The sequence below is a fragment of the Triturus cristatus genome, chromosome 9 (assembly GCF_964204655.1).
Source record: "Triturus cristatus chromosome 9, aTriCri1.1, whole genome shotgun sequence".
NCBI lineage: Eukaryota > Metazoa > Chordata > Amphibia > Caudata > Salamandridae > Triturus > Triturus cristatus.
Window position 1 is genome coordinate 950642284 of NC_140592.1, and position 27325 is coordinate 950669608.

General features: G+C 49.2%; 1 protein-coding gene across 2 annotated transcripts in view; it reads right to left on the reverse strand.

Annotated features, from left to right (window-relative positions):
• TTC8 (tetratricopeptide repeat domain 8) overlaps nucleotides 1–27325 on the reverse strand; it is a 357649-nt gene that overhangs the window by 191958 nt on the left and 138366 nt on the right. For both annotated transcript variants that reach the window (XM_085626573.1, XM_085626572.1), the window contains one exon: nucleotides 22185–22229. In XM_085626573.1, coding sequence (XP_085482699.1) covers nucleotides 22185–22229 — 45 coding nt within the window. The remainder of the gene's footprint in view (nucleotides 1–22184; nucleotides 22230–27325) is intronic.

Consider the following 27325-nt stretch of genomic DNA (forward strand, 5'->3'; position numbering starts at 1 on the left):
AATGGTAGTTTTGGTGTAGAATAAAGCATTGACCACAAGTTGTGAACTAGCTTCCTAAATTTATATGTGGCTTCTTTTCTCTCTAAAGATATTTCTTGGTTAAAAAAAAAATAACGTTTCATTCGTTTCAGAAATCTTTATTTCGATCACAGATCATAAAAGATACATAGCAAAATATGGACAATTAAAAAAGTATTAAACATGATGTGATCCAATGAATTAAGACATTAAAATACATTAAGGGAAAAAAGGAAGTATGGTATACTGTGCTAAAATCTAACAATAAGTCAATTTATACAAGTCTTTTCAGGACGCTGCTACGGGTGAACCACATAGAAGTTAAAAATTTCGCAACTGCAAAAACGACAATGGGAGAAAGGTCTGACTTTAAAACCCTATAGGCTGGTTGGAAGGATCTGAAGCCCAAGTTCCTAAGTAGCGGGACTAACCAGCGTTTCCTGCTCCTCTTGTAGCCCTTGCAGAAAAAAACGGCGTGAACTTCGTCTTCTTTCGGATGAGCACAAACAGGGCAGGTTGCTGTGGTGGAGCATGGAGACCAAGACGCTGTGAAAAAAGCTAGAGGAAGGCATCCATATCTCCATTGAAAGAATAATTTCCTCGTTAGCAGAGGGGAGATCGCATCAAGAGTGCTTTCAAGGCAGTAGGAGTCTTTTGCTTTCAGGAATAAGTGGGTCAAGGATCCTTCACGGCTCTCGTTGATGGCTCTTGTGAGCATCAGATTGTAGTATGCTCTTGCGAGTGCCTTCTTTGAAATCTTTACACAGGATTTGGAAGGATCGGTCCATAGTTCCGGATAGCCCAGATCCTCAAACCTACCCTTGACATAGGTCAGCCACGGAATCCTCGAGGCGTTCCGCAGCTGTAAGAATTCCTGAAGTTCCTCTCTGTAAATTAAGAGATCGGAGCTACACCACAAACGCCTCCAAAAGGTTAGGGGTTTAAGACCTAGCTCCTCTGATATTGGTCTTACTCCCAGGTCTAATCTGAGGGGGAGTAATGGAGTGCTTTGAGGAAGGGCAGTTACCTGTCTCAGGAATTTGTTTTCGGTGGACTGTAACTTTGGGACATGAGTGTGACCCCAGATTTCACCCCCATATGTAACACCCGCCCTTGCTTGGGTTTTATATATTTGAATAATTGGGGTCAGTGGACGGTAGAAAGATTTGTTCGCCAAGCGCAAAGTGCCACCCGCCAACTGTGCCAGTTTGATGGTCGCTTTGGCCTGATGAGACGTCCACGATAGATGTTCGTTTAACGTGATCCCCAAATATTCAATATTGTGCACACGTTCCAATTGTGTTGTGCCGAGCCTGGGTGGGGCACGATTCTGGGGCTTGGGGTTCAGAATCATAAACTTAGTTTTTTGAGGGTTGATTTCCAGTCCCCGATCGTTACAAAAATCTAGAAAACCATCCAAGATGCGCTGGATCCCCATAGGGGATTTAGACAGCAGCAGGGTGTCATCTGCAAACATAATTGCAGGCACCCTGCTGCCGGTTAATTTTGGAGCATCCGAGTTGTGAATCCTGTTTAGGTGGGCAACTACCCCGTTCACAAAGATGCAGAACAGGGTCGGTGCGAGCACACAACCCTGTCTCACGCCTCTGCGAACGGGGAACCTTTCGGTTAGTTTGCCACCTTTGCCACACCTTACGCGAGCGTAGTTATTGTGGTGAAGTCTCATCAGGATTGTCAGGATGTCAGTAGGTACGTCCAACTCTTCCATAACTCTCCATAGCCTCGCTCTGGGAACCAAATCAAAGGCGGCACGTAAGTCTACAAAGATGGTGTATAGACTGCCGCCCTCGATTAGGGCTGTTCTCCAGTAGAGGAGATTTAACCTGAAGATTTGGTCTATGGTTGACACGCCCTCCCTGAATCCTGCCTGGTAAGGGGACAAGATTTCCATTTCTTCGATCCAGGCCTGCAATCGATTCAAAATCAGTCTACCGAACAATTTTTGGGATATATCGATTAAACTGATGGGACGATAGTTGGAGGGGAGCAAGGGGGATCCCTTTTTGAAGATTGGGACCACCTCTGCTCCCCTCCAAGTATCAGGCACCTCCAGTCCCCCGGCAATGGCATTAAATATTAGTGTGAGATAGGGTGCCCATATCCCGGATTCCTGTTTAAACATGTCACCGGGCACCCCATCCAGACCAGGGGCTTTTCCAGCAGCTAACCCTTTAATGGCTTCCCTCACTTCTTTTTCAGTGAAAGCAACCCCGATCGGGCAGAATGAAATTGTGGGACCATCTCTGTTCTGTTCACCCCCACCCTCTGCGTACAGGGCTTCAAAATGGGTCTGCCATACCGTGGGGGCTATATTGGGCTCTATTGCGGAAGATAAATCCTCCGTGCCATTCGCCACTACACGCCAAAATTTACGGGCATCTCTGGTTGTTAATGCATTAGTGAGATTTTCCCAGTAATCGTGGTCCCATTCTGCCCTTGCATTCTCCAGGAGGATTTTATAGGATCTTCTCCTGGCGCGAATTTCATCTTTGTTGTGATGTTCCTTTATGGCAAGTAGCAAGTTGGCCTTGGCTTCCCTGCAAGCAGCATTGTACCAAGATGTCTTTGGTTTAAGGCCATTCCTTTGCCTTGAAGATGAAAAAAGATCCTGCTCTAGGGTGGTGAGGATGCCTGCATGTGTTTGTGCAAGCTCTCCTCGCATAACGTCGTCTAAAACCCTAGATCCTAGCTGGAAGGCATCCTCCAGTAATGGAATTATCCTTTCATATAGGCGGGATATTCGTTCTGGGTTGCTGGCCAGTTTCTCCCACTTGACCTTCCTACGATTATTTTCAAGTAGGAGGCCCGTTTTATCTTTAACCAACCCATTGATTCTTGGGTCTCTCCCAGGTAGACAGTAGGTCAATTCCAGGGAGTTGTGGTCACTGTCTAGTCTTGGGGTAACTTTAAAGTCCACTATTGCTGACCACATGAACAGTTTAACCATTATGTAATCCAATCTGGATTCGCTGCCGGGTTTATTAAAAGTATGGGTACTTGGCGTGTCTGATTTAGTGCGACCGTTGCATGCCCTTAGGCCAAGGTTGAGGGTGAGGGCGGTTATCTGTAGGGCTAGTGGAGTCCAAGCCCGTGGGGAGGGTGCCACCGTCTCAGGTATGAGCCAATATGAGTCTTCTTCCAGGGAAGGACCATCACGTAGCCCCGGCAGTGGTTCATATTGAGCATTAAAATCGCCTCCTACCAGGCAAGCCAGTTCGCTTGGGATACCTTCTAGGAGCTTGGCTAACTCATCCACTGTGCCAGATTCTTTATGCATTGGAACCGGCCTTGAATAGATATTAATTACTATCAACTTCGATGAGTCTGGCCACTCGAGTGAGACAGCCAGTAAATCATCAGAAGCGGTCTCTAGATAAGTAGCTTGGCATCCTAAATCCGTGGCTACCCATGTAGTTAGTCCCCCAGATGGCCTGCCCCTACCCCCCCATTTAGCTGCTTTGAAGAAAGAGGCAAAACCCGGAAATGCTATTTCTTCACGCGCCCAAGTTTCTTGTAATAGAATTATATCCTTCGAACTGATATATGTACCCCATTCTGTGCAATCTATCTTGCTAGCAAGGCCAGCCACATTCCATGAAATCACTATTATTTCTAGTGGTTGGGTGGAGGCCGTGCCCATATGAGCCAAAGTGGTGGTGGTGCATTCGTGGGGCCGCCGAAGGTTTGTGGGGACGAAGGACGTGCCCTTGGGGTTATTATCATGGAGGGGAGAGGAGGGCGCGACACTTGGGACATGTGCAGGATCAACTGTGCCAAATGCTGAAGGATAAATATCAGCAACCAGGTCAAATTTGAGCCCATTTGTGTGAGATATTTGAATTGCGCTCCCCTCATCAACCGCATGTCAGTCTACCATCTCAAGGCTACTAAAGCGGTTATGGGTAGATAGATGGGCGGGGTAGTGTATTCTATGTGGCCCTGGAATTCCCCTCCTCTGTCCACCGCCTCCCCCCCTCCTTCTTGCAACAGTTTCCCAGCCGGCCTCACCCCCATAAGTAGGGAACTGCTCTGTTGGTCTTTCCCTGTATGACGGATAGTTGTTGTTCTTCCTCCGTCTATTTTCCCAACCCTCCAACAGCTCCTGGTGATGCCTCCACCTGTGATCCTCCAGGTTGTAAAAATTTGAGGGGTAAAAGAATGAGAGGGGTAATGGTTGGATGGTGCTCGCAAAATCCCCATCAGCAGCACGGGTGCAGATATATGCGGCTGCATTCGGATCTCTGAAGGTGACCAGAATGCAGTCGCCACCGATGGATTTCTTAGTGTAGCCCACCCACGTTGCCCTCCTAGCCATGGTAATATCGCTAGTAGTACCTCTCGGTAGCGGTCTGTTTACGGAGAGCCAATTGATTACTTTATTTATTAGTGAGATGGTGGATTCAGATGTAGTAGAATTTAATTCAGGGACCCCCACTAGAACCAGAGTGTAAGGTGCTACTTCTGGGGGGAGATTTATGAATTTAGATTTAGAAGTAATGTCAGGTTTCTCTCCAGTAGTAGGAGGGTCACTCTTAGCTTTGGCCGTAGGCTGGATATTATTATCTTTCGGCGGGAGGGTTGATGTTGGGATAGCAGTAGCCGATTGTTGAATGGGAGTGGGGGCCTTATTTACAACCAATGGTGCCGGAGCGTTAATTGGTACAGGTTGTGGGGGTTTGGGATTAATTTGCGGGGATTTATTAGTAGTTGGTGTGGGAGGGAAGTTGCCTTTGGTAAGTTTTGAACCTGATCCCTCGCTAAATATTTTGGTCCCACTGTTGACAGTTTTCCTTGAGTCTACGAGTTGCACGGTAGCCTTTTCAATACTAACTAGTCTGGCTTCCATCTTAATCAGTCTTGCCTCAAGAGGGCTCAACAGAGACTTAACTAATGTGCCTATATCTTCTAAAGTAATGTCATCTAAAATAGTGTCTGGTGGTGCGTTGCTAATAGGTTGTGGTAATGAAGTTAACTTACTCGTTCTAAGGGGAGATAGCGGTCCTAATGTATTCCCAGTGTGCTCGGAGGAAGCACCTATCTCCCTTTTGCCTCTGGCTTGCTTAGATTTCGAAGTTTTAGTCCTATGATCTACTTTATTTTGGAGGCCCTGCTTCTTTTTGGGAACAGCCCCTTCCCTGGTACCCCTGTTGCTGTCTAGGTTAGTTCCTGCAACTTTAGCTGTCTCAGTGTTCTCTATGGATGTAAGCTGGGGGATTTGCGTGTTGGGTAGGGCCATAAGGCTCATGTCCTCAAGGTAACTCGGGGCCTCAGTAGTAAACTCGGGATTGGTGAAATTAATGGCTGGGATAGGACATATTGCCGGGTCTATACTATGGTTATTTGGAAGACCAGATCTATTTTCTGGGGTTCTAACATGGGCCATGGGGCCCAATGAGGACCTTCTTACCCAGTCTATTTCTTGTGAGATTCTGCGCTCGAGAACCTCTATTTCCTCAAACAAAAGGGAGCCAGCTTTGGCAAAGTAAGTGTCAATAGGTCCTTTAACGGCCCCAGATGCAGTTTGTGAGGAAGTTTTGCTCCTGGTTTCCCGTGTGCACATTTTACTGACAGTTCAAATACCTTTGGATCCAGGCGAAGAGGGGGGGCCCGGACCGGACTCTCACGTACTCGAACGGCCTCAAACGGCCCGCTCTTTGCCCGGTCTTCGCCCCGGACGCTCCCGCGCGCTCCCGCGCAGCGTCACTCTCCAGTATTTATATCCCAAGGACCAATAAGGTGTGTTGTGACAAGGTGTGGGCGGGGCGTTCAGGGAGAGCGGGGCCAGGTGACTCAGCCTCCGGGTCCGGGACTCCTGGGAAGATGAGTCCCGGTTCACGCTCGCAGCCCTGTAGCCTCACAAGCCCCCACGAAGCAGCCAGACAGGCAGGAGACCAGCAGCGGCAAGTGGAGGTGAGGGGGATCCGCAGCGGGACCTGCGAAGCGGGTTCCGCAAGTCGTGAGTGTGAACAGCCCTCACACCAATGCAGCGCCAGCCAGAAGCATCAAGCAGCGTCCCACGAAGAGAGGGTCCAGGTGCAGTTTAAATTTAGCAAGGTGTGGGCGGGGCGTTCAGGGAGAGCGGGGCCAGGTGACTCAGCCTCCGGGTCCGGGACTCCTGGGAAGATGAGTCCCGGTTCACGCTCGCAGCCCTGTAGCCTCACAAGCCCCCACGAAGCAGCCAGACAGGCAGGAGACCAGCAGCGGCAAGTGGAGGTGAGGTGGATCCGCAGCGGGACCTGCGAAGCGGGTTCCGCAAGTCGTGAGTGTGAACAGCCCTCACACCAATGCAGCGCCAGCCAGAAGCATCAAGCAGCGTCCCACGAAGCGATCAAGCAGCGTCCCACGAAAAAATAACACATTGCCATAGTTGACCCTGGCACTGAAGAGAACTATTTTGTGTGCAAATGTGCCCTTTGTGAAAGAGCATAATGCAGTCACTCGCAGAGACAACAAAAGACCAATGGATGAAGACGGCTGGTTAAAGGCCGCTATAAATAGGCACATTTTATACTTAAACAACTATCGGCATCAACCTTTTAACATAGATGGGGACATGCTACTATGAGGAAAATAAATGTTCTCAATTCTTTAATTCCTCAACAATAAAAGTAGTGTGAAAATGATTCACTGCAATTTTTGGTACATACACAATTGTAAAGATGTTACTTATTCGGTATCCTTTTGTCTCCGCATCATGGGAATCCCACTTCACACTGAACATTCAGACCGACTTTTAGGATCTATGAGCACTTACCGCTTTTCTTATATGTAAGAATGGATCATTTTGAGGAGGAGCCAAGATGGCGACCGGGACGGCAGCGTAGACTCCCGGCTCCGTGAACCTCCGCATCCCGCACGGATATCCTGCACGAGATCCTCACCCTGTGCTACGCGGTCGTGTTTCTGAAGGAGAGTGGCCCCCGACTGAGTGACTCCGAGGTTTCTGGCTGCGGTACCGCCGGAGAAATGAGCATCTGAACTTTGCGGCCTGTGCGGCCCCGGGGCCGGGACCTCGAGTGGACACCGTGGCCGGGTGGCAGGTCAACAACAGCGGTCTGTTGTGACTGGGTGGAGTCGGTCCACCGGAGCGGTGCCAAACTCGGCCTACATTTCGTCGTGGTCGTTTCTATTGTCAAGCGTAACGGACCGGGTGCATGCCCGGGGGTGCAGCTCTTAGATCCTCCGGTGGCTGACCCTGCCTTTGATAGTGAGCTGCCCGGCCGTCACCCGTATCCTGCCCGGATCATTGCGGGCCGCCCCCGGATTTCTACGGGAGCCGGTCCGTGGTGGGGACGACTGTTGCCCGTGACCACGCAACGGATAATCTTTGCCTGCCCCCGGAACCAGGTCGCCGGCGACGTGGACGTCGAGACGCTTGTCCCGGGGTCCCGGCCCCGGTGAGGGTCGGGCATACTTGGCAGCCATCTTGTTGCGATGAAGCCTACCATCCTGTCCGCTGGGTCGCAGAGGGTTTGTGAAAGTGCGACTTTTGGGAGTGTGGCGGCGCGATCCCAGAGAGCTGTGCTGGGGTACGGCGACCTCCTCGAGGCCCTTGGTGCTCTTCACTCCTCCTTGATCCATGGTGTCGGGGTCTTGGGGAGTAAGCTCGACGGTGTGGCGTCGGCGTTGGAGCAATGGCGACCCGCCTGTCCGCACGTACACAGGGACTACTCACACTGCGCACAGGAGGAAACTTTGGCGGCCACCCCTGAGGTTAGTGCACAGCTGGACACTCCGGCCAGTATGCTACAGTGTGTTCGTCCAGTTGAGGGCCTGATCTGTCCCGGAGGCGCTGGCCCTGAGTGGGATGTGGTAGCCTCGTCCCGTACGTGCCCTCCTGCGACCCAAGGACAATTCCAGCAACTATTGTCTGCTTTGGCTGCTTCTGCCTTCCTGGACCTTGAGTGCAGTGCATATCCTGGGGCAGCACTGGGAAGCCTGTTTCTCCACGCTGCGGACTGTGTTGATGCTCAGAGACTTCCATCCCACCTGTATGCGTCGCTTCTCGGACGTTTTTGGACAATCCTCTACCTCGGAACATCGGATATGGTGCTGGGTCGAGGGGTAGGCATGGGCAGAATTCCAAAGAGTGGTCAGGGATAAGGCTGATCCTTCAGGGGTGGTCATCTGGTGGACGGGCGGGCTTAGGGGTTGCGTGCTCTCCTGGCGTAGCTAACAGCATAATAGGTGCATAATGCTCCCCATCTTTCTTTGAGAAGATCGATTTTGGGCTGTTTATTGTTCACCTTGGGGGAAACTTGCCGTGCGGGAGGGAGAAGCCGGGGGTATGTTTTGAAGGCCCTCCTCCAGTTTATTAATACCCTCTCTACCCCCCCGTCTGGTGGGGTTCTTTTCCTACTTCTTTTTCCCTATTCTCCTATATTTCGGGTCTGGTTCCAGGGCGACAGGCACACTGCTGGGGGGGGGGGCCGTACTCATCTGCAGAGGTGCAGGGTGGGGGGTTGGGGGAGGGGATTCTTTAGTCTTTTTTTCTCCTTTTCCATGGCCTCCTTTTTCTTCTCTATTTCTTTCTGTTTTTCTTTTTCTGGGATCAGCGTGATACACTTCCTTTGCTATGACTCGCTGCCGCTTCATGTGTACCACAAATTCCGGGGTGCTTTCCGGGAGTTCTGGCGGGGGACTGCAGGCGCCACTGCTTACGATATTCTTCCCCATCCTGATGTTCCTGTGTTTGCGCCATTGACCTAACAGATTGCTGTAAATCGTTTCTGTCTATTACCCTGCATAACTGTAATTGCTGTTTGAAAATTGTCTGGCACCTGATCCTTCTGCCTTGTTTAATCATAAAATGAAAACCTTTTTCTCCTGGTGCCCTACCTACGCTGTTCACACTATTAGCATTACGATTCTCCTCCCCGAAGTGCTGCCTGTGTTTACATTTGCCTGTTTTTGCTCTGATTGCTTAGCGGCCGGCCCCGGGGGGTTGTAGGCCCATACCTGTTCGTGATTGAACTGTCAATAAAGGTTTTCAAAAAAAAAAAAAAAAAAAAAAAAAAAAAGAATGGATCATTTAAATGTTGCTAAACCAGAACATATGGGGCGAATATGAACAAACATTTGTTGTCATTTTCTGTTGTCTTATCCAGGAATTCGCATAAGAGTGTGGATGATCTGTTTACAGGGAAGATTGGTTTTGAAATTAGAGAGAAAGAGATTATGGCTTGGTTTGCAGTGAAACCCAAAACCATGTAGAGAAGAAAAGATATTTGCATCACCAAAATTACCTTATTTTTGTGGATCATACGATGTTTCCTGTTAACATACTGCTCAAGTCTAGTTCACACCATGGAATGAAGAAACCTCTATTCGAAAAGTAGCTTTCCAATAAAGATATTACCTGAGTATTTTGCATTACATTAAAAGATAGGACCAATCAATTTTTAAGAGACCATACATAATACATTTTCATAGCGGTCCCTTAACTGGTGGAAAAACGGTTTAGCAGTCTAAGAAATCCTTGTTGAAAATAGTGATAAAAGACATATGAAGGAGGCACTTTCCATAATCAGTGACAGGTGGGTAGTTGTACCATTATGGATAAAAACTATAAATAGGATTACTTTTTACTCTGGCATGTTGTAGGATTTTTCAAGACAGAAGACACACACCATGTTACACTTAAACATGTGCAACATCCTGGTGTTATATTCTGGAAAACTGCCAACTGTCCTTGCCTGCACAAAGTGCACCCTCAATTGGATATACTCCTGCTGGAGAAACTGGTATATAAAATATGCGGTAACCGGGCAGATACAAGCCAGGACCAGCAGTTGGGCCAGATTAGCATCCAAAGATGGATCAGCAGTTTGAAAATGAACGAGTGCCTTTCAACGCAGAGGAACTGGTAGTATTTTGAGGAGGAGGCAGGGATGAATTATAGGACTGCACCAGGCTGCATGAAGATGCCTGTGGGGGTTCTGTCGCCACTCCCAAGTGTCTCCCTCAGCAGGTGCATTGACTGTGCAATTCATCCTATGTGACTATAATTAGTGCACTTTCTGTCAACCTATTTGCCTCGGCGCCTGCAACTGTAATATGGTGCAAGGACAGGGAAGAAGGCATGCCCTCATTTGCATGGAGTAACCCCCACATGTAAATGAGGAGGAGTCTCCTTGGGGTCAAGCAGTAGCACAATTTAAACCAACACAACTCATATTACAGAAGGGACTGCACTAACACCTGCATTCCTTCTGAGTTACTAAAGTGCTCCAACTGAACAAATAATGGGGACAAATATCCACTGCACCCCAGGGGCAACTTCTGTAGCAAGCCCTTGGTGGATAGATGTTTAGGCTCTCCTAAAATCTTCAGTCTGGAAAGAATGCCTCTCGTCTAAGGTGAAGACTTTCCCCTTTTGTGCATTGTAAGCATTATCTGGTTTGGGCACTGGGTTTCCTATGCTGAAAATGGACTGCATCCACATAGACTGATTTGGAGAGCCAACTCACGCAGTAAAATGGTAATGATTTAAAATCTTGCAGTGCCTTCTTCAAGAATGCCACTTTTTTGTCGACCGCCCAGGTGTGGGAAAAATTTATATTCTTCTTCCTTAAATGGGAAAATTGCCTTACATTAAGAAAAGGCAAGTGTACAATATTCAGGACGAACCGGACTTGTGATATTACAAATGATATGAAATATTTCCCCATCCTCGATCACCTGACAATAAAGCGCAAAGGGAGAAGTCACCCTTGAAGACTGATGACTTCCTCTATCTTTGGGTTGCCTCTTGAACTGTAGGTTTGCTTCTCCTGAACTGTAGGTTTGCTTCTCCTGACAAAACTACTGTTGCTGCCAGAAAGTGGACAGAACTATTTGTAGATGAAAAGTACTTTCTGAGTTCCAATAGAAGGAATTATGCTAATCGCTCCAAGCGGTGAGGTTTGTGTGTAAGTTCATGGTCAAGATATCTCTCAGTTGGTTAAGCATGTTTGCACCAACACTGGTTTTGTGCAAAACACCATTGAGTTAAACGTGTATATTTCAGGTATACAAGCTATACTGATTACCTGATCTTGTGTTCTAGACCCCACTTCCGTTGACATGTTGACTAAGAGAGTGAATATTTTGTGTAAGCAAAATCCGGTTTGGTTGGGCATCAATTCTGTCTTGTGTTTTATTACACTGCTGTTATATGCTGGTAGTGGAAGACGTAAGTGGGGGTGAACCATCTAGAGTGCTAGCATGTTTTGCTGCTTCTGTTTGCTAGTTCAGTTTTCCTTTTAGAAGCATTTTATGTTTCATTTGTGGTTCTGTGCCAACCACGATGTGCATGTTTTATTTTCCTTTTGCAAGAAGGAAGAAGTGTTCTATCCTACACTGAATGATGAGTGTTGCTTATATGTGTATGCTGTGCTTATCTCCTGTGACTCTTTCTGGTCCTGTTAGTTGTACAATGGCAAGGATTTCCAAGTTAACTGGGCAATATACCATATGGCTCAAATGGAAAGAACACCTCAGCTGCTAATGAGAAGTACTTATAATGTTCTCATTTTATTCCTGATCTAAACAATAATAAAACTACGGGCGGTTCCTCAGCTTATCATTGTAGCACATAACCAGGTCACTTGAAAGCAACTTCAGGAAACATCCTCTTGCAGCCATAAAGAATGCATTTCTACCACACACAGGAAGGGAAGGACACATTGAGAAAACCCATGCAGAGCGAAGAGAAAGCACATCAATATATACACACTTAGGCACAAAGTTCCTGCAGGAAAGGTTGCAACCCAGAAGAACTCCAAACACTCCCTGGCTCAGTAAACCAAAAGCTATGAACAGAAGGTGGTTTCTATGGGTGTGGTACGTTTGCAATGTTAAACCCACATTTATCCAGATCCTTGGAGGACCAAGGATTTGGGAAAATGGACATTCAACAATCAGGGGATTGTGGTCTGATAAAATTCTTGGAGGGGCTGAAATGGAGGAATCATCAGCTAACTGATCCGTCATAAAAAAATAATCCAACAGGACCATTTTGTTATGGGGGGCCGAGTAGTATGTGAAGCCGTCTTGGTTCTTGTTATGGTAGGACCAAAGGTCAGTCAGGCAATTCTCTTGAGTCAGGGCTTGAAGTGCACTAAAAACCCTGGGCTTGTAGTGTCTGGCGAATTGGATAGACATCCGTCACGCTGCATTGCACAGGGACAAAAGTGGCTCTCTAGCTTGCTAGACGCATATGGGCTGGTGGATCTTTGGCGCCTACGTCACCCCACTCAGCTAGAGTACACTTTCTTTTCGGGACCGCACCACACATTCTCCAGGATAGACTATCTCCTGACTCCCCTGCAGCAAGATACCGTGGTTCAAGACGTTAGACACTTGCCGAGGGGTATATCGGATCACTCCCCGCTGTGGGCGCACTTGACGATCGGGGAGCAGAGGGTGGGATGTGTGGCGCCCATTAATCCCTGGTGACTGCGTGACCCTGAGCTTAAGAAGGCACTCACGCGATCCATAGATCACTACTTCACTGAAAACGTCGGAACAGTGGAGGGCCCGTCTACCCTCTGGGAGGCATTTAAGACCGTTGTGAGGGGGGAGGCCCTCTCGAAAATCGCCGGTCAGCGTAGGGAAAGGGAAGCACAGATGCTCCAGATGGAGCGAGACCTTCTCACACTGGAAAGAGGGGCTGGAGCGCACAACCCAGCATGCCCAGCATCAAATGCAACTCAAAGCGGCTGAGTATAAGGCCCTGGCCACGGAAGCTGCGAAGACTTTAGCGAGCCAGAAGGGAGGCCGGTTATACGACCAAGGGGATAAGGCGGGCAAATTAATAGCCTGGCTGGACAAAAAACAAATGGCGCAGAGGGTGGTGGCTGAAATCCGCTCTGTAGGGGATCTCCCCCTGACCGAACCGCAGGAGATAGTAGGCGCCTTTGTGGAGCACTTCAGGGAGGTATACAGCAGGGGCACAGACAGGTCGGGAGAGGACTCCGCCGTGCTCCTGAAAGACATTAGGTTGCCTGTGCTCTCCGACGACGATCGCGAAACCCTAAAAGGCGACCTCACCGTCGCCGAACTGGCCAAAGCCATTCAGGATCTGCGGCCCGGAAAGGCCCTGGGCCCGAACGGCTTACCAATTGAGCTGTACAAACTCCGACCTGACTGCCTGGGAGCGCATCTCAAAAGCATGTTTGAAGACAGCAAGGCGCTTGAGAAACCACCGAGGGACCAACGCATTGCCACCCTGGTGGCAATCCCCAAGGACGGGAAACCCAGGACTGCTGCTCCTCCTATAGGCCAATATCGTTGTTGAACGCCGAGCCTAAGATACTGGCTAAGCTCCTGGCGAATCGGCTCAAACCTGTCATCACTAAGCTAGTTCACCCCGACCAGTCGGGCTTTATGCCGCACCGGAACACGGCCCTCAATCTGCGGCGGCTCCACGGAGTGATGGGACGCCGGCACACGATCCAGGAGGACGCGGTGGTAGTATCGCTTGATGCCGCTATGGCATTTGATACGCTGGAGTGGCCTTATATGATGGCGGTCCTCGCAAGATTGGGCTTTGGCCCCAGCTTCATTGGGTGGGTACGCCTCCTCTATACTGAACCTTTGGCGCAGGTAGTAGTCAATAATAAGATCTTGGGAGTTTTTTCACTTGAAAGGGGGACAAGACAGGGTTGCCCCCTCTCGCCCTTGCTGTTTGCACTCTGTCTGGAGCCTCTGGCAGCCTGGATCAGACAGGACCCCTCCATACGGGGGCTGCGATGGGCCGAGGGACGGGAGGACAGGATCTCGCTGTATGCAGATGACATCCTCCTATATCTTTCCTCCCCCTCTAAGTCGCTACGGGTGGCCTTAGACATCCTTACAAGCTTTGGGAAAAACTCCGGGTACAGTATCAATTGGGGAAAGTCATTGCTTTACGTGCTCTGGGGGAGCCCATCGTCTATTCCTCGTGAATGCCCGATCCAGATAACCACGGCCGGGTTCAAATATCTTGGAATCTACATCTCCGGAGATGAAAAAATGCGTTTTGACAACAATCTCAGGCCCCCCTGCAGAGACTTCAGAGCGATGCGGCAACCTGGAAGAAGCTCCCGCTATCGTTGCTGGGCCGTGCGGCCCTCTTTAAAATGATGGCCCTACCGCGGTTTTTATATGCGCTCCGAAACTACCTGGACTTGGTACCGCACAAATACTTCACAGACATTAAAACCGCTCTGCGGGACCTACTGTGGAGCGGCGCGCCGCGCATTGCTCTCTCGAAACTGACTTTGGGGTGGTATGACAGGGGCATAGCACTGCCAGACATCCGCAAATATTACTGGGCAGCGCACCTCGCTGCCATTAATCAGGGCACATATGGTAGTGGGGATGAACCCGGGAATGGGATGGATAGATGGCTCCTCCCCGGGGGCAACTTTGAGGCTGCACTCTATTCGCGACCTAATAAGTTCCACCTCACGGGCCCCACACGACACTCGGTCCAACTGTGGCACGTCGCGAACCGAAAGTTGGGATGGGCTGACAAGCTTACCAAGGCAACCCCGCTCTGGGCGTCAGAAAAGCTCGGGTCCTTGGGTCGCACTAAGGGATTCCACAAGTGGGACCTGATCGGTATATCCCGTATTGGAGACCTCTGGGGGGCGGGGGGGATGGTGTCTTTCGCCTCCCTCCAGCAGTCGCATGAACTGGCGCACACGGAATTCTTCCGCTACCTGCAGGTCCGGCACTCCCTTCAATCCAACATCCCACTGGGGACGGGGCTCCCAGAATCCTCCCCCCTAGAGGATAGACTGCTGGATGGGCATTTACCAGAGAGGGCGATATCCCTCACATATAAGAAGCTCATACACAACTCCCCAGATCCACTGAGCTTACCCAAAGGGAAGTGGGAGGCGGACGGCCTGGAAATTGACGAGGAGGAATGGAGGGAGGTGCTCTCCTCTCCCAAAGAAGTGGCGATCTCGGCACGGCTACGGCTGATACAACTCAAAATACTACACCGGGTGTATGTCTCGGTCACCAGGCTGAGAGTGATGGGAAGGAGTGTGGATGATCTTTGTCGACGGCGCTGTGGGGAACGGGGCACGTTTCTTTACATACTCTGGGAATGCCCACAAGTTTGCACATACTGGGCAAAAATACACGACTGTATGAGCAAGGTGTGGGGAGTGCAGCTACGGCCTGAAGCCAAACGGTGCCTCCTAAACATTTGGGAGCCCACAGACTTGCCAGTAAAGGGCAGAATATGGGTCACACTGGGGCTGGTGATTGCAAAGCGTAACATAGCACGGCTGTGGGGGGCGGGGGCGCCGCCGACACTTGGCGCGTGGAAGAGAGACATGGACTGGTGTATGCTGCAGGAGAAGATAGTGTATGTCTCGAGGGGGTGCCCCGGGAAGTGGGCGGCGATCTGGTCTCCCTGGAATGCCTACCGTGGTAACATCTGTGAGCCCCCAACCTATCCTTCCGTTGAGGAAAGGCTAACCCAAGAACGTGGGGAGAATTTACGCTCCGGATCTGTTGTGCCATGTTAAGAGATACGAATGTCTAAGAGTCCAAAGTTGTGCCACTGTAACTCTAAAAGATCTGAAATTTGTAAGTGACCGATATGTTTATTTTTGTTAATAAAAATATATATTTTTTTAAAACCCTGGGCTTCTTACCCCCATATCCTAGATCGCACAATATATTAAAGTCCGCTAGCAAATTAATATTCATGTCACCACACAGGCAAATCGGATGATGGTATAATGCCAGCTCTACATTCAAGTGGTGGAAAACTTCGGGGTCATCTAAATTTGAGCCATACACCATGCATACTGTTAAGGGTCTGCCATTGATTATCAGCTCTGTAATAGCCCACCTCCCGGAATTATCTTGGCAGATTTTCCTGCATACACCAATCCCCCTTCTCATTAGAATTGCAACTCCTCTAATCTTAGATGTCTGACGGGAACACCCAACTAAATCAAACCCTGGAATTCTGAGAAGGTCCCGATCATTCCAAGGGACAGGAGTCTCTTGCAGACAGAGTAAGTCGAAGTGCAAAACTGGGACAATTTTTGAGAGCAGTGCCCTTTTTTTGCCGTCATTGAGCCCACATATATTCTAGGAGGCTAAGCAAATCTTACCCTGTGCCATCTATTTCGCATATAGAACCAAACCCGCCAGGTACATACAAAATTTCTTTAAACCACCCTTCTACCCTTAGGCATGCCATATTAATGCAAAAGCCTACAGAAATACCACGGTTGTAGTATACATTCAAGCAATTTTTTAATTTTAGAACTAACCCCCCCACCCCGGAGCCCCACCCCCAAGCCACCCTCCCCGATCCCACCCACCTGGGGCCCCCCAAGCCACCACCCACTGAGTGAGGCACCAGGACCTAGGTCCTTGTGATGGAGGAGCTGAATTGAACACAAAATCCCCCAGTATCCTCACCAGGCTGCTAATAGCAATATGGGGTACAGTCCTGGGAAGAGAAGAGAGAAAAAGAGCCACAAAAAAGAAAAAACAACATTCATACTCCTCTCTACTAAAGAACAACACCCCCTGCACATTACATATTAAAGATCCAAAGAAAAGGAAAAAAATGACAAAGCAAATAAAGCAACATTACCCCCCTAAAGTGAGGTCAAAAAGTCTTGAGTCTGAATTTCAGAGACAAAGAATCTGGTTTGGCCCTGATAGATAATTTTCAATTTAGACGGGAAAAGCAAGAAAGCTTGAGCTCCCTTAGACTGAAACTGTGTTATTAGCTGGCGGAGCTGCCACCTCCGCTCAACCGTAGCCGGACACAAATCGGGTCTAATGAGAAACTCACACCCCTTGCCCCTCCGCTTCCTATATGGCCGAGCCAGATCATAGATCTTCTCCCTGGCCAAAAAATTATTTAAACTAATGAGAATGGCGCGAGGTTTGTCTTCTATTTGGCCAGTACGCTTCTTTTGCTTAAATGGAAAGCGGTGAGCCCGCTGAATTTAAGTTTGCCAGTCCCATTGTTTGACCTCGGGGAATGCTTCACTAAACAGTTCGACCACAAACTGCCTAATGTCCGACCCTTCAATCCCTTCCTGGACTCCCAAAATTCTAAGGTTATTCCTCCGAGCTCTGTTTTCAAGGTCCGTGAGCTTCCAAACAATATCTTCTCTTTGGTTCTTTATGAGGTCTGTAATTCCTCTCTGGGTAGCCATGTCATCTTCAAGAGTAGAAATCCTTGCTTCCGCTTCCCCAATTCTAGAGGCAATATCTGAGCATGTCTTTGCTACTCTGCTGATAGAATTTTGTACCCTGCGACATGCACCCTGAGTGCGAGCGCTTTCTTGCAGAGTTTCTTCGCGGTGGGCCATGATGGTCTGATAGATAACCGCCAGTGTCATCTCGCCGGGATGTACATGGGAAAGATTGGCTCCATTCGAGTTCCCTACCTCAGTGGTATCACCCTCCGTACCAGGCTGCATGGAGTAAGAATAATCCCAGGCTAATGATCCTGGGTCAGGACAGGATGTTGGGGCTCACTGTCATCATCTGTCCAGTCCCTGTCCTCCCCCAAATCTTCCTCAGATGAGCCTGTATGATCAGAAAGAGAATTTAATTTATCACTGCCTTCAGGGTCCCCATTTGAGCTTGAACCTGCCGCCTGCTGAGTTGATTGCGACCTTCCGCCTGGCGTAGTTTTATTTAGCTGTAGCAATAATGGCTGGCCCTCCAATAACACAGCGGAATTTGCTATAATTCCAGTAGCCAGAGCTGAAACTACAGCTCCCAGAGTTCCACTAGTTTGTAGCATATGGACTGCGTTTTCAATAATAGCTCCAGGCTCAGCGTTAATGTCCTTCCCTCCTTCAGTCGACATTGCAGCATTATTTGCGGATCCACCCTTGCTACTGACTTTGCTGGGAGTTTTGAAGATACAGTTGCAGCAAGAGTTACAATAACAGACTGGTCTTTTTTAGCCTTAATAGGTGGCTGTGGCGTCTTGTTCTTAGCTGCCGATTTTTTAAACATAGTAGGAACTGTGTGCTTTGACTTCGCTGTGACTGGAACCAGCGTCTCTACAGAAACTTGCAGGGTATGCGATGTTTCCTCAAGGGTGGTTGCTCCCGAAATCGGCGGCGTCACAGCACGTTCCTCCTCGGTATTTACCTTCAAGGAGCTGCCCCCCGGACGAGTGAAGCGCGTCCAGTAATGCCAGGAGCCGTAACAGTGCTCTTCCCCCTGGCGGCATATCCTCGCGCTGAGAGACAAAGACTCGCAGCGGAAAGACGCCACTACCAGAGCTGCCGGAACAACGCGCAGAGGATCCTGCCCGCCGGGAGAGAATCCAGCAGGTAAGTTGGTTCCTTGAGACGAGGAAGCGCCAGAGCATTCCGTTGCGCTGAAAACCTTTTCCGAAACGGAGGTAATGTTGCAAAATTCTAAAATCTGAGTCCCGCTATTCCAAAAGCCTCAGGATCCATTGCAAAAGCAGACTGGCGAGTCAGCCGGGAGAGAGTGTCGCTAGCCAGCTCGCCCGGCCGATAGTCCGGCCGCCATCTTGCCCCCAGAAAAAGGAAGCTTTTAATGAAGCAGTCCTATTTAGATCATATGAGGATGTGGATATCCGAGCTTTTGAATATTAATAGGGGGACAGCTTCTGGCACCACGGTTTGGGACACATTTAAGGCTGCTGTTCGAGGAGAGACGAAGAGCTTTTCTGCTTTTTGGCGTAAGATGATTCGAGAACAAACCACTAGTCGCATGGAAGAGTTCAGATTAGCAGAAGTCCAGTTAATAGATGCTATTAAGGATGGACAGGATATAGCTGAAAGCCCGGCATTGGCTGCCAGGACTAGGGCTAGTGTGCTGGAGTTCTTTGGCCAGGACCTTGCTGCCAAATTTTTGCAGTTTCGTACTGAGATGTTTGAGTTGGGTGAAAAATCTGGCAGGGTTCTGGCCAAACGACTCCAGCAGAGGAATTTGCCTAATCGTATTATCAAGATACAAGATCATTTAGGCCGGGTTCATGAAACACCAGAGGGGGTTATGGGAGTTTTTCGAAATTTTTACCATGCATTATATACTGAGGATAATGTTGGCATAGATATAGAGGCGGAAGCAGGGACCTTTTTTCGGGATATTAATACCCTCCATCTCACATCCCAACAAAATGAAGTTCTTTCTGTTCCCATAGAATGGGAAGAGGCAGAGCTTGCGATTAACTCCTTAGCCAATGGAAAGGCTGCCGATCCAGACGCAATTCCTCTGGAATTTTATAAGTTGTTTCGTGCAGAGGTTCGGCAGGATTTTCTGTCAGTTCTCAGAGATGCGCAGCACGGCTCTATCCCGGACTCCTGGAGCCAGACTAATATCATTCTTTTTAAGAAAAAAAAATAAGCCGGAGCTTGACCCTTCCTCATACCGTCCCATAGCACTTATAAATACTGATAGCAAAATTTATGCTAAAATCTTATCCACTAGGTTAGATTTGGTCATTACCCCTCTGGTATCACTGCGTCAGCACGGGTTTATCCCGGGTAGGGACACGGCCGATCATATCCGCTGAGCTATTGCATTACTGGACTGGGCACAGGTCACTGGCTCTCCCATCGGTCTGATCCTGTTGGACGCCGAGAAGGCGTTCGGCAGGGTCGCCTGGGGATTCTTATGGGCGGTTCTTCGATGGAAAAGTTTTAGCTCTGAATTTACTCGTGCGATTCAATCACTGTATATTGCTCCAGTATCTACCCTATCTATATCTGGGCTAGTATCAAATCCATTTAGTATTAACAGGGGTACTCGGGCAGGGGTGTCCCTGCTCGCCTCTGCTATTTGCCCTATATATTGATCCCTTTTTAAACAAAATTGAACACTCATTAGATATCGTGCCGGTTAGGGTAAATTCTACAGATTATAAAGCTCTGGCCTATGCGGACGACATCGTTGTACTGACCAATGATGTTGCATCGGCCTTCCCTGCTTTACAGACCCTAGCAGAACAATACGGTCAGCTTTCTGGATATAAACTCAATGGTACCAAAACCCAAGTTATTCAATCTTCCGCTATGGGCCCTTCTCAAGCCACTGTAATCCAATCTGCAACATACCTAGGAGTTAAAATTACTGCTCTAGTAAGTGACATTCCAGATTTAAACATCGGACCAGTGATTGAGTCAGTTAATTCTACCTTGGTAAAATTGAATAATTTACACCTCTCTCTGTTTGGTAGGTGCAATGTTTTAAAGATGCTGGTTCTACCAAAGTTTTTATACCTCTTTAGAACCATTCCTCTTGAGTTTTCTCAATCTAGTATGGCTAGGGCAGAGAGGACCTGTAACAGATTTCTCTGGGGATATCATCGCCCTCGCAGGGCAACAAAGTGGATGTGCCTTCCTAGAGAACGAGGTGGCTGGTCAGTACCTAATCTGCTGCTTTATTTCTGGTCTTCACTTATCCAACATTTTGGCGTACCACTGTTTGGGGACAGGGCGGTGGTTTCACTGTCTTGTAGACCCTCAATTTATGAAATAGGACTAGGAGAGGAAGCCAAGGGGATTTTGTTGCGATTTCTTGAGCCCAGTTACTATAAGAAGACCAGGTTCAAGGTTATTGGGACAATGTTTTCTGTTTGGCGCAAGATCAGACGTAAATGGTCTATTCCTAATATTAATTTCTATACACCCTTCACAGCTGTTAGACTTCTACCCTTAATCTTTCAAGATCAGACTACCTTTAGATAGGCGTCCTTTGGACTGGCAGCTCTAGGGGATTTAGCTCTGGATAGGATCATGGCCCCTTTTTCTTTTTTAAAGGATAAGTTTAATCTTAATATACATGATTTTTTCAAATATTTGCAGATTCGAAGTTTTGTTGATAGAACGAAGGTCCAAACAACCACTATATTTGATAGGATTATCTTGTCTGAATTAGTTTTAAGGAGGTCTAAAATTGGTGCTGTCTATCAACAACTATTATCCGGCCTTCCGGACGATATCCTACTGCAGAATGCTAAATTGGAGGCTAAGCTAGGGGTGTCAAGTGTGGATATTACTCAGGCACTTGAACCGGCCAGTAGGCTTTAATTTCTGGAAGCTTATGCTCTCAATGCTTCATGGCCCTATTTGATTTATATTATACCCCGGCTAAGATTTTTAAATGGTGGGGGGGGGGTAGTGGGGGACACTTATGCCCGAGATTTGGACTCCTAGCTGCAAACGATATACATATGTGTTTTGCTTGTCCCAAATTGGGGTCCTTTCTTTTGGAGGTAGAGCGGTTTATCAATTTTAGGCTTATGATATCAGTTATTCTTTCACCCGAGATGGTTGTCTGTGGGTTAGAAAACAACGGACCGCCTGGGAGATCCCGACATGCATCAGCCCTCCTGCTTATTGCGATGTCCTTAGTCTGCTCTGTATTACATCACAATGGATCACCCCAAATGCGCCGACCTTTATTAAATGGAGAGCGAGGATCCTGGCTCTTTACAATCTGGAGTCAGCAGTTTGGTGGAGGTGGGGAAGAAAGAGGTGGGAATGGGGTCAGAAGATTTGGGCTCCAGTGGTGGAGTGGCTTAGTGAATAGACGCCATCTGGGTTTTGTTATTTGTTTATGGTTTTTATCTGGATTTAATGCGCCTTCTAGCTATGTTTCTTTACGTATATTGCTTTTTGATTTTACATAAGTACCTTTCCATATTTGCTTTTGGAATGTTTCTTTTTTGTCATGAGTACTATGTTGCCGAGCTTTAATTAAAAAAAACGAAAAAAAAAATTAAACCCAAATTTATCTAAAAAAGTCCATAAAAAAGTAATCTTCCTAAACTTTCTCACAATAGTCTCCTCTGTAAATAACTATCACCTTTTCCCTCCTCCAGCAGTTTGCAGGCTAGAAAAAGGCAAAACAGCAGCGGGTGCCAATGCAAAACAATAAACATGCAGCCCACTAAAGAACCAGCTATGTAGGTTTATGTCAGGAGGCAAAATGGTTGCCTGTGTCTCGGTTGCAGACACCTTCACAATATGAAGGTGGAGCTGAGGATGCGCCCAAAAATGAATGATGCAATTCAAGTAGCTTAGGAGGGCTCTAAATCCCAAGACCTTCTATACTTAGCTTGGCACACCTTCAGGGCAAGAACAACCAGTTTGCGTTCAAATATTAAAACAAAGCAGAAGTAAAAAATCCCTTACGTTTTTTACGTCGTTTTCATGATGAAATATGTACTCAAACAGCGCCTGAAAATAAAAGAGGACATATGAGGCAATGCAATTGATTAAAAAGTATAACCAGATTTTAAACTAAATGAGGCAATTACTGGATTATATTTCATTGGACCATTGTATCAAGAAAAGTTGCCTGTCACATGCTCATAGTCTTGCCTTATTTGATGGAAGGAGAGTTAGCACTACTGCATGTCTCACCAAAAATTATAGTCCCTCCGAGATCCTTTCCAAAAAAAGGCAAGTGAAAGCTCACCTGATTGAGTGATAATGGCACTCTAATCAGGTTAAGAGACCTGGGATCCATGTGCCATATGACACTGTTCGTCACAGTGTAGTCAATGGAAAGACTCTCATAAAGAATGGTGTGATTCTTCTACTGGGAGAAGAAAGATCAGGAACTAGTCAGTTAAGTGGCACCCGGGGATTACAGTATTCATTGGATTTGAAGGATAAAATATAAACAGTGCCATATAAACTGGACTCTCTAACCCAAATGTATTATAACATAATGTGAAATGTGGACATGATCCATGGCTAAAAAGAGTATCTGTACAAATTTAAAAGTTCCCCCTACGGAATGGAAAAATGGATCAGATCCTAACTGAAGTCAAGATGTTTGGACTTAGTGAGAGGGGAATGGAAGCAATGTGTTGACGCATGCAGGTGGCCCACTGGTGCCAAAGTAAGAGATAGCAGGCGGTGGAGAAATCGAACGAGCCAGAGAGACAATGTGGTCTGACCCTAAGAGACTAAGATTTACTTACAGTTTGCTTGTTGAAGATTCACAGGGCCATGATTGTGTTATATTTTATTTGCCCACATATAAGAGCAGTCAAGGTACATTCTTGATCCATGAATGGTACCAGTCGTAGAAGCTGATGCAGGGCAGTAGGGTTGAGATGCTGGAAGGGGAAGGCAAGGCTCAGTTGGTACATAGATGCGGAATGGTGTGATCTGAAAGAGGCAGAGGTCTGTAAGTGGGAGTCCCTGCTTGCAGGCCAGCAGCGGTGGCAGCACACGGTGGAATGATGGTGACTTAAGACGCCTTTGCTGAGAAAACAGTGGAATCAGGATAGAGCTGGCTTCAGTTTGAAGGCTACCATCTATGTACTCTTTATAGACTGTGGAATTCCTAGAGTCCATTGAACACTGCATGAGAATACATGTGATACACGGTGGCAAAGGCCCGAGTTGGCAATAAGGCAGCAATGAAAACAATAATCACAGTCGCCAATGATAAGGTAGGCAGCTTCTGAATCTCTCATTTCATATAGGTTTAAATGAATACAATAGTTCCATGAACTCAATTTCCATACATTTGAAATAAAGGGTCATCAAAGACGGAGCAGGAATTTGCACCTTGGGGCCTCAATACAAGCGCCCAAGGAAATTGGGCAGCAAACTCCAACTCCCTGGAGTTAAAGATACCAGTCGTAGAGTTACTGACCGATTAAGAGTGGGACACTGATGGCTACGTTAAAAATGATGAAGTACCCAGATAAATCAACTCCAGTCCCGATTACAGCACCAGATTATTCCTCATTTTCAGCACCACAGAATTACCACTTATTTGTAATTCTGATGTGGCTGGCTAACCCCTGATACCAGCCACATCAGAACATAAAAGAACATAAAAGGCACTTATAAAGAGGCCTCAAGCGTAGTACCACTTCAGAACGTTGGGCCTACAGTTTTTTGTTTCTAGATTCGGTCATTTCTAATGACAACACAAAGTGACAATATTGTGTTGGGTGTTCAGGGTGTAATAGACTCAATTATCAAATAATCCAAGTCATGAATTTAAATTGAAGGCTAAAAACTTGCTAAGGCAAAAGGCTTGAACTGAGAACAAAGCAAAAACTATAGTCAGGAGCTTGGGGGAGAAGGAATACTCCACAGTCTGAAGCCTCAAATAGAATGCACGCCAGGCTACAACATGGTTTATGCCACATGATGGAGGATATCATAACGGAAATATATTGTGGACATGAACACTACTGAGAAAGAACATTTAATGTTAGCAGATTTGGCTATGTCTGGAGATACAGATTCATAAATAAACAAAGGACGGGTGAGGGGCTTGTGTGACAAGTGATTAGTGAAATAAAGAATAATTTGGTAAACAAGTAAGGTGGATGAGGCAAAACATCAGGTGTACAGCTGCCCGCCCAAAAACAGGCAGAATTGGACTTTGTTATAAAGTGGTAAACATGAATAATCCTTAGACCCCCAGAAGGTACGTTTTGAACTACAAAAAAACACACATTTGCTTAGGTAAGGCAGCCAACTTACAATAAAGGTTCTTTCCTTTTCAGAGACAGGTTCTATCCAACATTCCTAAATAGAACATAGCAAGGTGCATACCATATTGAGGATTGGGAAAGGGGAGGAATGTGGAATGAGGAAGGGAAATACCAACTTAATCATAGGTAAATTAGAGGTAACAATAAGAAATGGTGATACAAAAATACACAACAGACTTCGTAAAAGAAAATTGAGATGGCAATATGAAAAATGGAGGAGATACAAATACAAAGGCTAAAGCATACATCACTGGACCCATAAATTGTGGCTCAATACTCTCATGCCAGGTGTAGGTCCTTGCTGAGACCCTTCTCCCTGCTCAGTACTAACCCAGATGTGGTTTTCAGTTCAGTAGAATGACTAGCTCTGAACAGTGCACTTATTCATCAGCTAGACACCATGAATACAATTTAGGGTAAAGATAAACAGCTGGAGGCCAACCCACCTTTGTACACAGGGCTCGCCCAATGTGGAGGACTAACAACTGGTACTTTTGAGTATAGCAGGTTAAGACAGAAGCCCTTCTTTTCGCAGGTGTTGATTTGACGACGTAAAAGGCCTTTCCTTGCCAGATTTTACTGGTGGGTGTCTAAGGCAAGACTAAAAATGTTTTTTTCCAGGCACCCATTTATCATGGGTATGATCATCACAAAGGGATTCAATCTGACATATATTTGCATTACAGCTATTGACGCATTGGTCTTTTTTTTGGGGGGGGGAATAAGATTGAATTAACTGTTACGATTACCCCGGTCGTCACTGCCACAGTTAATGCCTAAGCTCATTATATGTTGTTATTTTTTTACACGCCTAAGTACAGCCCCAAGTGAGAAGCAACTCAACAGGATCAACCTTCAGGTCCTAACAAATAGCATTCCAAGTAGGGGTGGGCAGAAAACTACGCTCCGTCAGCGTAGCAGATAAAGCCAGCCACCCCTGCTCACCGGCCCGGTCACTGCTTCTGATAGCAGCCAGGCCGGAGAGAGCCTCCCTGGGCCCCGGTGGACCCCTGTCTCCAGCACCCAGACCCTCGGCTGTCTTGCAGGACGGGGGGCTCACGCACCCCGGGGCCCGCCGGACGGAGCACAAGCCCCGGACCCGGGCCCAGCTTCCGAACCCTAGCCAGGCTGGGGAGAGCCTCCCCGGGCCACGGTGGACACCATTCCCCAGGGCCCGGACCCTCGGCTGGCTTGCAGGACGGGGGGCTCCCGCACCCCGGGGCCTGCCGGACGAGGCACGAGCCCCAGACCCGGTCCCAGCTCCCGAACCCTAGCCAGGCCGGGGAGAGCCTCCTGCACCATGGGACACTGTGACGGAGCACAAGCCCCGGGTCCGGGCCCAGCTCCCGAACCCTAGCCAGGCCGGGGAGAGCCTCCCGGGCCCCGGTGGACACCCTTCCCCAGCGCCTGGACCCTCGGCTGGCTTGCAGGACGGGGGGCTCCCGCACCATGGGAAACTGTGACGGAGCACAAGCCCCGGGTCCGGGCCCAGCTTCCGAACCCTAGCCTGGCTGGGGAGAGCCTCCCCGGGCCCCGGTGGACACCCTTCCCCAGCGCCCGGACCCTCGGCTGGCTTGCAGGACGGGGGGCTCCCGCACCCCGGGGCCTGCCGGATGGAGCACGAGCCCCAGGCCCGGTCCCAGCTTCCGAACCCTAGCCAGGCCGGGGAGAGCCTCCCCGGGCCCCCGGTGGACACCCTTCCCCAGCGACTGGACCCTCGGCTGGCTTGCAGGACGGGGGGCTCCCGCACCATGGGACACTGTGACGGAGCACAAGCCCCGGGTCCGGGCCCAGCTTCCGAACCCTAGCCAGGCTGGGGAGAGCCTCCCCGGGCCCCGGTGGACACCCTTCCCCAGCGCCCGGACCCTCGGCTTGCTTGCAGGACGGGGGGCTCCCGCACCCCGGGGCCTGCCGGATGGAGCACGAGCCCCAGGCCCGGTCCCAGCTTCCGAACCCTAGCCAGGCCGGGGAGAGCCTCCCCGGGCCCCCGGTGGACACCCTTCCCCAGCGCCTGGACCCTCGGCTGGCTTGCAGGACGGGGGGCTCCCGCTCCATGGGACACTGTGACGGAGCACAAGCCCCGGGTCCGGGCCCAGCTTCCGAACCCTAGCCAGGCTGGGGAGAGCCTCCCCGGGCCCCGGTGGACACCTTTCCCCAGCGCCCGGACCCTCGGCTGGCTTGCAGAACGGGGGGCTCCCGCACCCCGGGGCCTGCCGGATGGAGCACGAGCCCCAGGCCCGGTCCCAGCTTCCGAACCCTAGCCAGGCCGGGGAGAGCCTCCCCGGGCCCCCGGTGGACACCCTTCCCCAGCGCCTGGACCCTCGGCTGGCTTGCAGGACGGGGGGCTCCCGCACCATGGGACACTGTGACGGAGCACAAGCCCCGGGTCCGGGCCCAGCTTCGGAACCCTAGCCAGGCTGGGGAGAGCCTCCTCGGGCCACGGTGGACACCCTTCCCCAGGGCCCGGACCCTCGGCTGGCTTGCAGGACGGGGGGCTCCCGCACCCCGGGGCCTGCCGGACGAGGCACGAGCCCCAGGCCCGGTCCCAGCTTCCGAACCCTAGCCAGGCCGGGGAGAGCCTCCCGCACCATGGGACACTGTGACGGAGCACAAGCCCCGGGTCCGGGCCCAGCTCCCGAACCCTAGCCAGGCCAGGGAGAGCCTCCCCGGGCCCCGGTGGACACCCTTCGCCAGCGCCTGGACCCTCGGCTGGCTTGCAGGACGGGGGGCTCCCGCACCATGGGACACTGTGACGGAGCACAAGCCCCGGGTCCGGGCCCAGCTTCCGAACCCTAGCCAGGCTGG